The 13,704-nt window shown below is 42.5% G+C and overlaps 1 protein-coding gene across 5 annotated transcripts in view; it reads right to left on the minus strand.

The window, feature by feature from the left end:
• hipk3a (homeodomain interacting protein kinase 3a) overlaps nt 1–13,704 on the minus strand; it is a 45,009-nt gene that overhangs the window by 27,352 nt on the left and 3,953 nt on the right. For all 5 annotated transcript variants that reach the window (XM_029256155.1, XM_029256153.1, XM_029256156.1 and 2 more), the window contains exon 2: nt 6,365–7,562. In XM_029256155.1, coding sequence (XP_029111988.1) covers nt 6,365–7,560 — 1,196 coding nt within the window. In that variant the 5' untranslated portion in view covers nt 7,561–7,562. The remainder of the gene's footprint in view (nt 1–6,364; nt 7,563–13,704) is intronic.

Raw genomic sequence — 13,704 nt, forward strand, 5'->3', positions numbered from 1 at the left:
ATTAACAAGCATCACAAAAAACTAGACAGATATTTTAATGTGTGTTTTTATTATTTGAAATTATTACATGAGCAAGAAGTTCTCTTAACTACTGGTAAACAATTTAGCTTACATCTTCTTAATGTGCTTTACTGGGTTTAAGTTTACTGTGCAGCGCTAAGTTGTTACCCTTGTACTAATTTGGTCTCAATTCTTCAGTAGCTGTTCACAGTAACTATACTTATACAATTGCAGTTTACATACTGATAAAAGCTGAAATTCAGTGGATTTGTAAACCTGAGTGCACATTTCCACTGCAGGGCAATGTGCAGCACTCAAGGTAGTTTTGCTGGTTTCAGACTACTGCACATAAATAATATGGTTAAAAGACAGCAAGTAAAATACCCTATTTAGCCATGGACAGCTACTTTAAACTTGGACCAGATCTGACCGAGAAAGAGCAACACCCTAAAATGTGTTTTTGTGTTGTTCCTTAGCCCGTGTTTTATTTCTCCAATAAAACAATCATGATCAAGCCAAAACAGCAGAAATTGTGCTTTGGCTGGACACTGATATTGCTTACAGCACACAAGTAAAAGGGAAGCAGGTCTGTATCACAGCACACAAGACTGTCTGAACACAGTTTACACCTATCAGCACCAAGGAGCAGTGCTATTCTTCTACAAATTAATTAATAAGCATTCTCAGAAGGCTGTCTTCATTATCAGCTGGTCTGTTAGATGCATGCAGCATGCTGCACTAGATTGTATCGGGGATTAACCGTGCCCAAAGGAAGGCCTAGCAGGCCACATCTGCACATTCCGCACAACTTCCTCCCAGTCTTCAAAACTAAATACAAGGGTTCTTATTCTATTTTGAGTCATTTCCTGAAACAGTGTGCATTTACCAGAAGTGAGCAAGTGATCGAAAAGGGACGAGGGGACGCAGAGTGTAAAACTGGAAGCCTTCGGCTGTCTACTCAGACTGGGGCAGCATAGCCAACAAGCTCTATGGGAAATCCTTCTCACTAGAGGATCTGGTACATTTACAAATTTTAACCAGTACTTTTTTTTTTTTTATTAAACTTTACAAACCTATCAGCAGGTGCAGAAGTACAGCATGGAGCTAGGCAGTGAGCATACGAGCTTTTGTGTTGTATCTTTCTCCACCCAAAATAGCCATATCCAATGACTCCACTGAATCCACCTTCTAAGTGCGTAGATGACCACACGTATCACTAACGGAGGGGACATCTCACCAACAAGACAACACAAGGAATTTGCTTTCCTTGAGTTTCCTTGCTATATAGTGAGAGGTACACAGTAATTTACCCATTCACCATAGGGGAGAACCCCTTTTGTGCAAAGCACCTAACCTGTATTATTAAACAGTGAGCTGTTAAATGAATAAAAACATTAAAAAACAAAATGTATAATTACTACTATTGTACATATACACCTTAAAGACTGATTAACAAAATCCAAATAAAAATGCATCCTACAAGTTTCCATATATTACATGTGGGTACAAAACTCCCAAACACAAATTCTTTACAACTCCCAAGCTGAAACTTAGAGGTGGGGGGACACCTGAAGTTCAGTGCTATCAACGTTTCCTTGGAGTAAAATGGCAACCCTGAATCGGCAAATGGTAAATCTACTTCCAGGAAAGGCAGGCTGCTTGGAGTCAAATAACAGTGTCGTATTTCGTGACAACGCAGGCTCTGCTGTAGTGTGCGACTTCTACAGTTTCAATAGCACCAACATGAGCTCCTGTAACACATGTACATTTACACAAGCTCACTGAATGCATGTAGTAAGAGTATTTAGTGAGAAAGATTCAATATGCATGTGTGCTTTACGACGGCGTCAATTCAATTTAGTAGGAAACGAAGTGCTGAGGTGTTGTGGCAATTGGACATACAGAACAGAAGTGTTAAATTAGTATAGTGTTTGTTCCTGAGACTAACACACATCAACATCTCCTAATTGTAGCTCCTCCTGTAGAAGTTCTAACAAAATGGATTGAACACACACACACACACACACACACACTGAAACTGCTTGTCCCAAGTGGGGCTGCGGTGAACCAGAGACTAACCTGGCAACAGAGGGCACAGGGCAGGGACACACACACACCCTGGACAGGACGCCAGTCCGTCACAAGGCACCCCAAGCAGGACTCAAACCCCAGACCCACCAGAGAGCGGGCCCCAGCCAAACCCACTGTGCCACCACACCCCCCGTTACGGATTGAACAGCCTAGTACAATTCACATGGTCCAGGGTTATCATACTGTCCAACAGGATTCCCCCTTCCAGTCACTTGGAAACAACAAGAAGTAATGAAGTCAGCTTCACAGAAGTATACTAAAATCAGTGATGTCCGCTGTCCTTTACCTTAGCTAAGCTTTCAAAACAGTCAAGGCAAACATAACTTTCAACTTACACTCAAAGAAAACTTCCATTATGGCTGTTTTGCTCCAAAACCAAAAGCCTTTTAAAACAATATTTCAGTGGATTCATCACAGCTGTTGCTTGCAGAAACCTTTTCAACATTACTAACCCAATTTAAATACAGCAAGTTTATAAGGCTGCAATAATGAAAACTGAGGGTCAGTTCAACTTTTAACCCGTGTAAGAGAGCCCTCACAGCCCCCCCCGACAAGAAAAAGAAAGTCTGTATGATACAATACAGTGTGACCTTACCTTTGGTTTAATCTTGAGTGGCACAGGGACCCTGTTTGGATTACATGGCTATGCCTACGAATCTCATACACGTAAGGCAGATTTACAGGTGCCAAGTTTCCAACGAAGTGAGAAAATCTGTCTCACAAAAAAATTATCAAATCAGAGGTCAACTTTTGGACTTCTCCCATCCATAAACTTAAGGACAAAAGGCCACAGGACCCTATATGATGTTTGACTCCTTAGGAAGGATACAGGTACAGATGTTGAAGCACTAGGTAAAGATTTTTAGGGATAGGCAAAATGACACACTAGAGTAACTACTGCTAGCCAAAATCGCAACTTTTTAGTGAGACATCTACATTAAGCTGCCTGCAAACAATAAGCTGGCACCCACCCACTGGCAAGAGGAAGCAAGGGACAGACAAACAAGGACAGGCGTGGGGCCCTTCTGCTATATTAGGCTACCAGCTGTCCTGGTGAAACCGGGCCTTTGCCAGGACAGCAGCAGCCCCAGCTGACCAACAAGTCAGACATTTTGCATGTCATAGGCTTGAGACACTATGCCAGGCTGACAACCATGGTGGATTTGAGTGGTCAACATTCACTATGTACACTCAATCAATACACATGTCAGGTTGTTTGTCACAGAGTAAATATACCATATTGCACCAGATGTATTATTTTAGAAAGGTCAGATGATTGGTTCTCTAAAGATAGAAGAGCCTGCTAGGTGTATGCAATATAGTTCCTGCCCTACCGCGGAAGTGTATAAGCAAAAGCCAATAACCCAAAGCTATAGGTATACTCTTTTTTTTAGGTTTCACAGTTTAATACCTTTTCCAACCTGACGACTTCCTCCATCTTCCTTGTAATCATGCATAGTGATCCCGTAGCAACAGTAAAAACCTGGCAGTCTGTTCTCTCTTCCTGGGTCTTATGAATGCCACACTGTTCATTTTCAGGTATAGTTTGCATACTTCCAAAGTAGTGTTAGGTACATGACCAAATCATGTCACTCATCACCCTATAGTACCGCAGGGATTACATCCTCAGCATATGAATGCTGTGCAACTGCACTCCTTACAAGTGAAACCAAGGTTACAGTGTGAAATATTAAATTTCAGTTAGAAACAAGCCGTGCTATTCCAGGTGAGAGGTTACAACCAGCTGGGACATTGTGTGTCAGTGTTAACGTGAAATATTAAGTGCAAACAGTAAGTTTCTGACCTGACAGCAAGTATTTTGAGAAACTGATCCAAAATTAAAATGGCCTTAGATCTGTATGAAAAAACTTTGAGACTGCACAGCAGCACAAAGTAGCTCCCTTCTGTTTTGAACAGCATAAATATCTATCTGTTTCGGAGATCGTGTATGACCTCAAGCATTAGAACATAACTGATATGCTTGGGGACACCATCTTGTCTGGTACAGGTATGTTACCCCATGTCACTCAGGGCCCTGGGCAGCAAATTAGCAGCTCTCACACAAACCTCAGCCAATCTGGACCCAGTAGAGAAGATACTACGATGCAATCCAAGAGTAAAATACTAGGCCTTGGGTCCTTACAAACCAGAAAGACAAAACAGTGCCTAACTGTTAGTTAATGGGGCAGTGCCCATGGTGAATGGCGACAGAGTAGACATGGCAATATGCCACAAGACAACAGTGCTCACAATGTCATTAACACTCCACTAGCTAGGCCCCTTCCTGCCTTTGCCAGTTTAATCCAATAACCTGTGACATCAGGGATGTGTATGTAAGCACAGACTGGCTAATCACAGGTTGTTGATTCAGAAGATCACACTGATCACAAAACGCAGACGTCTTCCTCATCTCAGACAGCACACATTCAGAACTTGTGCCAACTTTTGTTGTTGACAACCATATGAAAAAAGCAAGAGCTCTAATAGTTCACTTTCCATTATATAGATAAAACAAGCCCAACCCCAAAAGGTTGTGTGGGTAGCGACATAAAAACTCAAAAAGAGAAGGTCACAGGTTTGGTACAGCTCAGTATTTAGTTGATTTAACCAAAGTAGCAGGAGACTTGCTACTCCACATCAGCAGTAAAAGAGTGTTTTTCACAGAATGAAGGCAGGCCTTAATTACAGCAAGCTCTGGTTAATTAGAGGCAGGAAGCTCAAAAAAAATCTGAACTAAGCACTCAAGAGACACAGGAAGTGGGAAAAATGCCACTTCCCGCCAAGGCCTGCAGCATTTACCAGAACGGATGGCAAAGCGGGAACAGCTGGAATCCCCATACACAACTGCCAGAGAGAAGGCCTGAACAAGCAAGCCAGCTAGTGCCACAGCAGAGCACACGTAGTCGGAGTGAGACACAAATGCCTTGGAGACACAGGCCAAGAGCAAGCATGTTCTAGAGAAGGAAAGCTGCATTCTCACTCTGTTTACTTCTAACATTCTTCCCTGCAGCTCAGCCACTAAGACTAGACAGATGAAGGTACGGCCAGACAAGCAGCCATGGGATGTAGCCAAGGATTTGATCAAAGAATTTTCCATTTGCCACTGGAGAAATATGCTTGACATGAACAAAGACACTCATATTATAAACACATCTCCCATGCTGACCATTTATACAACAAAACACATTCAGTTGTGACTATCCAGTGCTTGGCAGTCATTTATTTCTGCACCTACTGAAAAGCTGCAGATGATTACAAAGGCCTTAGTCAGCTTTGCACAGAGTAGCTTTTAACACATGTATCTGCTACCTGAAAATTAAGAAGAATCATTCAGGTCCTCTAAAAAGTCCCTTCTGGGCATTCCCCCTGAAGCATCTTTATCAGCAATTCAATAAAAACACTGACGAACAAGCCTCGACATTGAAAAGATATGGAAAAGCACACGCTTACAGACACATACTTTACCAGTCCATTTTCTGATCACACAAATCTCATGGTTAGAACCACAGATGATCCCATCATGTCAAACCTCCCATTCCCTGCTATCAATCCAGAATCGGCTAATTCAAATTTGTGCAAATACAAGAGATTTAAGAATTGTGAGACAAGCTATTCTCAGAAGGCTGCTTCCTTTCTCAAGTAGTGTAAAGGATGAGTGGTTAAACCCCAAGGAAGTAGCACAAAAAAAAAAAAAAAAAAAAAGTCATGGTTAAGGTTTTTCACCGGTCAGCAAAATTTTACTTTTGAGAAAGTCAATTTTTCACAGAATTCTCTTTGCTTGGTACACAGTTTTATTTTGATACCATCAGCAAATACATTGTTTAACCATGAATAATACCATAAACTAGCAATTAATTTGTTTTCAGGTTTGGCAACATTACAGACTGGAATAATTCAAAAAGACCATTTAGTAGTAGGTTACAAAGGTCAAAGTGGACAAAACATTTTATAAATATGGCAAGCTGCTTTTAAGAAAAGTGTCAGCAAAATTAATAAATGTACATGTACTGTTGAGCTGAATTCAAATTTTGGCAACCACTTGTGTGGTTTCCACAGTAAGAGAGTATGGAATCCATCCATTTTCTCTCCCGCTTATCCTAATAGGGTCGCGGTGGCAGTAGGGAGAGCAGAGAGGCTCAGCCGCCCCCGAGTATGGAAGTAGAAACTAAATATTTATGATCACACTGGTGGGGGGGGGGGGAGCATACCCAGAATTCAGAATCACTTTAAACTGTGCTGAACATGTAAACCTACAGGCATAAGGTCCACTTACCTGTAGTACCTTGACTGCAAGTAGGTGGAACACACAGCCTTGGAGACATGGCTGGCAGAACCAAAGTCGATCACCTTCACCCGGTAGGGCTGCCGAACCGGGTCCACCAACATGATGTTCTCCGGTTTTAGGTCAGCATGTATGAGGCCCAGGCTTTTAAGTTTCTTCAGTGCCGTGGCCACCTGCTGCAGAATGGGCCGGATCACCTTCAGCGGCAAAGGGCTGAACTTGTTCTGCTTCAGGAAGTCATAAAGGTTCTGCTCCAGCATCTCAAAAACGAGGCAGGTATGGCTCCGGTGCTGGAAGCACTCGTATGCTCTCACCAGGTTGTGCTCATCCGCATTCTCGTTGCTCAGTCGGGCCAGTATACCTACCTCTATCTGGCCCTGCCGCGCATACGATGGATGATTCTTCAAGATCTTGACTGCCACAACCTCACCTGTGCCACGCTTCCAGCACTTTACCACCTGCCCAAAGGTGCCCCGGCCCAGGAAGTCCAGCACCTCGTAAGTGTTCTTCATGGAGCACAGCACCTCGTGCTGGACCAGCTGATAGTCCCCCTCCCCACCCCCGGCACCACCCCCAACTGGCTTAGGCCCCGCTCCTGCTGCAGGGTTCCCCACATTTGTTTGCAACATGGCAGGCAACATGGACAGGTCCTCCACTATCTGCATGGCGCTTCTTCGGTTCTCTGAGTCCTCGCTCTTACGCTTTAGCCCACATCTCTGGGCACTCTCTGTCAAGTTCAAACCTTCTTCGTTTTCCTCTTCGTTGTCTTCTTCCTCCTCCTGCGTCTGTTCCTCTCTTTTTCCCTGGCTGCCGTCACCTCTTCCGCCTTCGGTTCCGGTGCACGCTGCTGCACTGCAACGCCCTCCAACCCCCTGCTGCTTCCCCTTGCCCTGCGAGGGGACCCCTCCCTCCTGGGCCTGCTCCCCACTTGCACCACTCAAGGCTTGCAATGAAAACTTCTGCCCACCGTGGGGTCTAACCCCCACAGAGTCTTTTGTCTGAAAGGAAGGAACGATATTGGTAGGGTGCACGATGCTGAAGTTTCTACCATTCAAATAGGTCCGTGGATAGGCTCTCTCATGGTAAACACAGCTGCTGAGCTCTACTTTCAGTTTCTTCACACTACAAAAGGCACTTGTCTGGGTTTGATAAACATGTGGTGGGTAGACCAAGACTTGTGAGGCCATACCTGCAGATGTAAAAAGAAAAAAAGTTATAAATTAGTATAGTACTCACAGAAATGTAAATCAATAGGAAGTCCACCATTAAGCACAGAGGATGCACTTATCAAAACATACACCTGCAATTGATGCAACATATCCTTTCCTCGGCCAGAGTGCTGCATGTGATGTGTTGTATATTCACACAGAAACAATGACCTTCTTGTATTTTATTTATTAAAGGAGCCTGTAAGGTTACATTAAAAATTAAGTTGTTCTAGTTCTTCTAGATACTATTTTCCTAAATAAATACAATTTAGACAAATGAATATACACTTCTGATAAAGTAATTCAAATATGTAAACGTACCTAAAACTTAAAATTAACCACATAATTGTGACTGCATCTATGGTGCAACAGTTAAGGGGTCACTTTGTTAATAAAAGCCTGGTAAGATGTAAATAATCAGAAGCAAAACAACCAACTCAAAACACTGCTTACAGATGCAAAAAAAAACTTAATCATTTAATAGTATTGCGTAAAACCTAGAATTTAGCCAGAGCCAATTCAGCCCTGCCCACATCACACAGAAAACAAAAACGTCATAGATTAACTGGGAAGCCCACATGACCTAGTATATGACCAAAAATATAACACTAGTATCTAAAGCTGTCCAGAAAAAGTCAGTCAAACAACACATATCATCAAGCAACTCTTAGTAAATGCAAATGTTTAATAGCTGCATATGCATTGCTATTAGTGAAGCTGTGTTCCAAGAGACTGCATTAATGTGCAGTGTCAATCAAACATTTCTCTTAGATATGATGAAATGAAACATTGTTTAGCCAACTTTTGAACATATGGTTAAATTTGCAGGCATTTGTACAATCTCATACTATAAAAAGCCTGAGAACCCAGCAAAGAACTTTATATCTCATTTACACACTGGACAAATGGAAAAGACAGTCCTAGTACTGATATTCAATTTCTGTAACTATGCACAAAAAATTACTAGTACTGAAGTTCTTCTTCCTGTCTAAGTCCTCGTTCATTTGGTGAGGTTTGCTTGCAGGATTGCACAAGCTAGCACACATTTCAGCAATGTCTCTGTTGACACACCATGAACCTCAACAAGTGCAGTAGTCTGCTTTCAAAAACAACGGCGCTGAAGGCAGAAGTGATGACAGGGACATGAATTCCACAGTTCCACAGCAAGGTATCACACCGCGTCTACCCCAATGCATGCACCTCACGCAGGTGACATCACTGTAGACACTTCTTATAGCCCTTAGCACCGCTACCTCCATGAGGATTAATAAATTACCCAACTGTGACCAGTGGATGTAAAACGACACGCTTCAACAAATGACTGCACCCCTCACCCACAGCTGGGAAGGGAATAACCAACTTCCAACATCAAAAAGGTTTGCATGACCTTTTACAGCTGGTTTCCTAGCAGCACCTTCCGGGTCTCTAGGCAACTGATGCATCGAATGAATGTTACTCAGCAAAGAGAAAGTTGGAGGAAAACTACGTCATCCCAAGCAATAGTGGAATGCTTCTTTGTAAAGTCTTCTCCAATGACCTGCCGTAACAGCTTTTTGGCTAATTTACATCCTTGTTTCAAAAGAAGCAGGAGCAGTAAATATAACATGACCCAGGAAATAACGTAAGAAAGGCAGAAGAGAAGGCCATTATGTCCCACCTCGCGAGCCAAAGTAGCCGAGTTGTGTAACTTTGCAGTGTCAGGATGAGTTTACCTGCTCCATGCCATGCCACACTGGCCTTATACAGACTATCCTTGTGCCTTGCTGACAGCTCACCCACACGCAGCACTGAAGACACTCCGCTGTCTTAAGGCCCTGTTACCATTTCAGCTTCAAAACAGAAATAATGCTCATACAAGCAGTGTTTTTTTTTTTTTTTTTTTTTTTTAAATTAAAACAATACTCAAAGGCATCCTCCTTCTGCCAACTTCTATTTCCTTCTGAAATGAGAGGGCAGGACAAAATAGTATTACAGAACACCCAAAACCGAAATAGTTTTAAAATCATACGTTTCTATAATTACAAGCTGTAAACCATCGCACTTCTTAGAGGCAGCAAGTCACAGGTACCAACACCCCACAGCAAGCAGTATGTTCAAAAACCGGACACAACCTACCCCTTCGATGCACTCACTGCCCTCCATGACGGCCTTCCAACACAAAACCCTGCATTCTCTTGGAGAAAAAGCAGTAGGCCCTTCAAGCCATAAACTTATCCATTCCTTCTCATCCCTCCAAAGGACAAGCAGCCACGTCCAGCTGCCTTGCTGGCACCGCGGAGCAGCGGCGAGTGAGCGGGAGCGAGGTACGAGCACGCTCTTCAGCGAGCGGCCCACAAACTTCCCCTCTGTTCGGCCGACTCCGAAGCTCACGCCCTATTCGACTGGTTTCCCACACCCTCCCCCACTGCGCTCAGAAGCACATGTTTCAAGTGCCTAACCACAGCAAACAGCACACTTCTGAAAGAAGAAAAACACAGCTATTGTCACTTGTATCAAAGTTCATCCAGTGGCAGTTACATCTTCCAATACAAACAGCGTTACAAATTAGCATTGGGCTTTTAGCATCGACAAAAAAACAGCACCAACTTCCAAGCATTTAGCTTTGGATTTTTCCACAACTTTAATAAGTTTTACCCGGAAGAAAGGCATACAAGAACAGCGCAAGTCCAGACTGGTGGAAAGGTGTGAAATGTCAGACTGATAGCACGCAAATAAGGCCTGCAAGTCACAACTGCACATATCGCTTCAGTTTGCAACGAGCCCTTTCAGCCTCAGCTAAGAAATCTGCTAAAAGGGAACTTCCTTTTTTAACCAAAATACTGAAAGAGGACTTTAGGATCTCAAATCAGACTAACGAAATACTATTTACACTAGCAGATGGCATACAGTTGCACACAAAACTTACAAAGAACTATTTCTCCCAATATATCAAATCCTTTATTAAAATCCTTACTTAAATCCTTTGACTGCATACTCAAATATACTAATGCAGTACCTGACTTAAATCCATCTTAGGCATCAACTGATTTGTACATGGCAAACAGAATCAAACTAAACCACTAAACGTTTGGCAAGTGACCTGCTACTCATTTCAAATCTTGTTATTCTAAATAATACCTGCTAGTGAAATTATGCAGATGGATTCCAAACAAATGTATACAAATATTTACTTTTATGTTAAGCAAACATAAGGAAGTATAATAGAATGTTAGAAAGAGGAACTTTTTACAACACCATGCTTCTTAATGTGTGCATTTCATCTTCTACTGTGTTACAGCCTCTGTATTCTATATCTCAACATGAAAGTGTCCACCAGTGGCATAGAAGCGATCAATGAATGCACTGAAGGAAGCCAGCTGGCTGGCATCGTTCACAGAGTGGGCTGACTTTACTATGCAGCCAAGAATAACTACTTTTGGGGGAATACTGTCTGAACACAAGTAAAAGGTTGTCAAATCTGGCGACACAAAGATAGCGTATTCGTGTTATGGAAAGCACTTTTCGTTGTTTGCGGAGCTTCAGTGACATCCGGTTCGACTAGAGACAGGGGCAGGGTGAAAAGTGTCTTAATCATAGCCATCTCGTTCAGCACCCAAAGCGTGCCCAAGACATGAACTTACAAATATTATTAGTATTTTCAAACAAAACCATCTTACTCAGCAATGGAAAAACTGATGCACTGATATACATTATCTGACTTAACATGGACCAAGTTGAGTACTGAGCACTCTTTCATTGCACATGACTTTTGTTGTAAACCACATAACTGAAAAAATACTTATCTGAAAAAGTAAGAAAAAACTAAGTGAACAACGAAATGTTGAATAAGACATAAGATGTCCAATCATGTACGAAAGAAGAATTATACAAACACATGGGACAGAGATCTTGAACGTGCTAATTACCTGACATCAAAGCGGAGCCATTGCTCATGTTGGCAAAGAATTCAAGTGGCCTGCACTGTGGGCTACACTACATACTGGTAAAAATTAACCCCACAATCATTAGAAAACAGTGCAGCATGTTTTCTGTGGAAAACTAGGGGCAGCTGGTAGCATAGTGATTAGAGCTGTTGCCTAAAACGTCACAGGTTGAAATCCCAACTCTAGCAGCAGTATTCGATGCAAGGTATTTACCCTTAAATGGCTCCAGTAATATTACAATTATTTACCTGTTTATACAGCTGGGCAAGTAGCTTAACATTGATGTGTCGCTTTCAAAACTGCATCAGCTAAATGAATAAATCTAAATGAAATGTGCCGAACGCTTGGAACTCTACAAGTTATCACACCAAGATGTGAAGTTATGTAAACAGCAGAGAAACCTGAATTTCCCTTGAAAGAAAATGTCCTGGTTTAAAAACATTTGCTTTTTCACCAAGACTGCAACTCACAATATTTGAAATTTCCAGGATATAACCATGTTCAGCATAAAATGAATCCACTGTGCTAACTGTACAACTCCTGAGTGTTTGGCATCGGCAGCTCCCAATAAATTTGGATTCTGACAGTTAACAGCTTGGCCATGACAACTGCATCTGGCAGACTGGATAAACTTATCACATGGTCTACACAACATATCCACCATGGTCCACTGTACTTTTTAGGACTGAAAGAGACATGTTCTTGAAACAACACTCACTCAGCAACCATGGAAGTGAAAGTGCTTTCTCGCTGAGCATCGTTTCAGAACAATATCTTCCAAACAGGAGTCGGCTGCATCAGCAGCTCAAGCTCTAAAATGTAGTAAACCCAAAAGCAAGCCAAAACCAATGCCAATAGCTCAAAATTATCCCACGGTTTCAATGAGACTGTCTATACTATTAGGCTAGCTGACTCACTGCTTTTGTGTTTTAAGCGTTACTTGTTTCAGCAGCTGTGATCTAGGAGCGCCAGTCCAGCGATCAAAGGCCTCCACAGTCATGGCACTCAAGGCTGTGTGAAGCCATGCTCAGAGACCAACTTCTTACAAGAGCCAAAAACAAAAACAACTTTGCCAAACTGAAAAACAGAACTGGCACCGGTACGATGGAGACCAAGGACATGCAGACAGGAGACAGCCCTCCCCCAGGGACCTCTACCTCTGCCCTGCTGGCCCAGAAACGATGCTGTTCCCCCTCCTCGCTCTGGCAAGTCCTCGAAAATCAGGCTCCATTTGTTTACGTGCGGGTGGAACACCAAAGAATGTCAGAGCTCCACAGTGGTAAACACAGGATGGAAACCACAGGAAGTCAGTGGAATTTTACAGTCACAAACACACTCGTTTAGGGGTTTTGTGCTGTGTTTCTCCATTTCTCCACAACCCATAAAATTATTAACTTGGTGATACATTCAAAATTCATCTGGGGAGGAGGATATTTTGTCATGAGGCATTAAAAAAATACTACTATTCCATTCAAGATGAGTTAAATAAAAGGGGGCTTCCAGAGCACGTCATTACAGTGCAAAGATCATTCAGTGTCTCACGGGACATATCTCGGAAAAATTCCCATCTCCCTGGAATGTTCTATCATCCTGATGTTAAAAACTTCTTCAAGAAACATTCTACCAGCCCCTCTTAAGTAGTGTAGTGGTTAGAGCTTCTGCCTTTAGACCCAAAGGTTGCAGGTTCGATTCCGACCTCTAGCTGTAGTACCCTTGAGCAAAGTACTTGCCCCAGTAAAATTACCCAGCTGTATAAATGGGTAAATAAGTAACTTAACATTAAGTCCCTTTGGGGGGGGGAGCATCAGCTAAATGAATAAATGTAAATGGAAAATAAAGAAGAAAGCTGAACAACTAAATGGGATATGATGAATAATACATTTGTTTGTCTAGTATCCAGTTAAACTCAAAAACAGCAACAATATTTTTAAATATGACCTTTGGGAAGAACCCAAAACACACCACTGTAAAGCTAAGGGACAGGATGCGTAGAATGCACAAGATCATTCACAACGATGGTCTTACTTTGGCTTTTGCGGTTTGCAAAGAGATGTTTAAGACGGCGCTAATGAACGAGCCTCAACATACTGCCGACATTCCGAGTTTCAGCAGGCAAGCTAACTGCCAAGATCACGTTAACTTGTAAGGCAATGATGACTAGGGTGACCATCTGCTGCTGGCCCTAAGGCACCTGTACAGG

This window comes from Scleropages formosus, chromosome 11, assembly GCF_900964775.1.
Source record: "Scleropages formosus chromosome 11, fSclFor1.1, whole genome shotgun sequence".
In the NCBI taxonomy this organism is placed as follows: Eukaryota; Metazoa; Chordata; class Actinopteri; order Osteoglossiformes; family Osteoglossidae; genus Scleropages; species Scleropages formosus.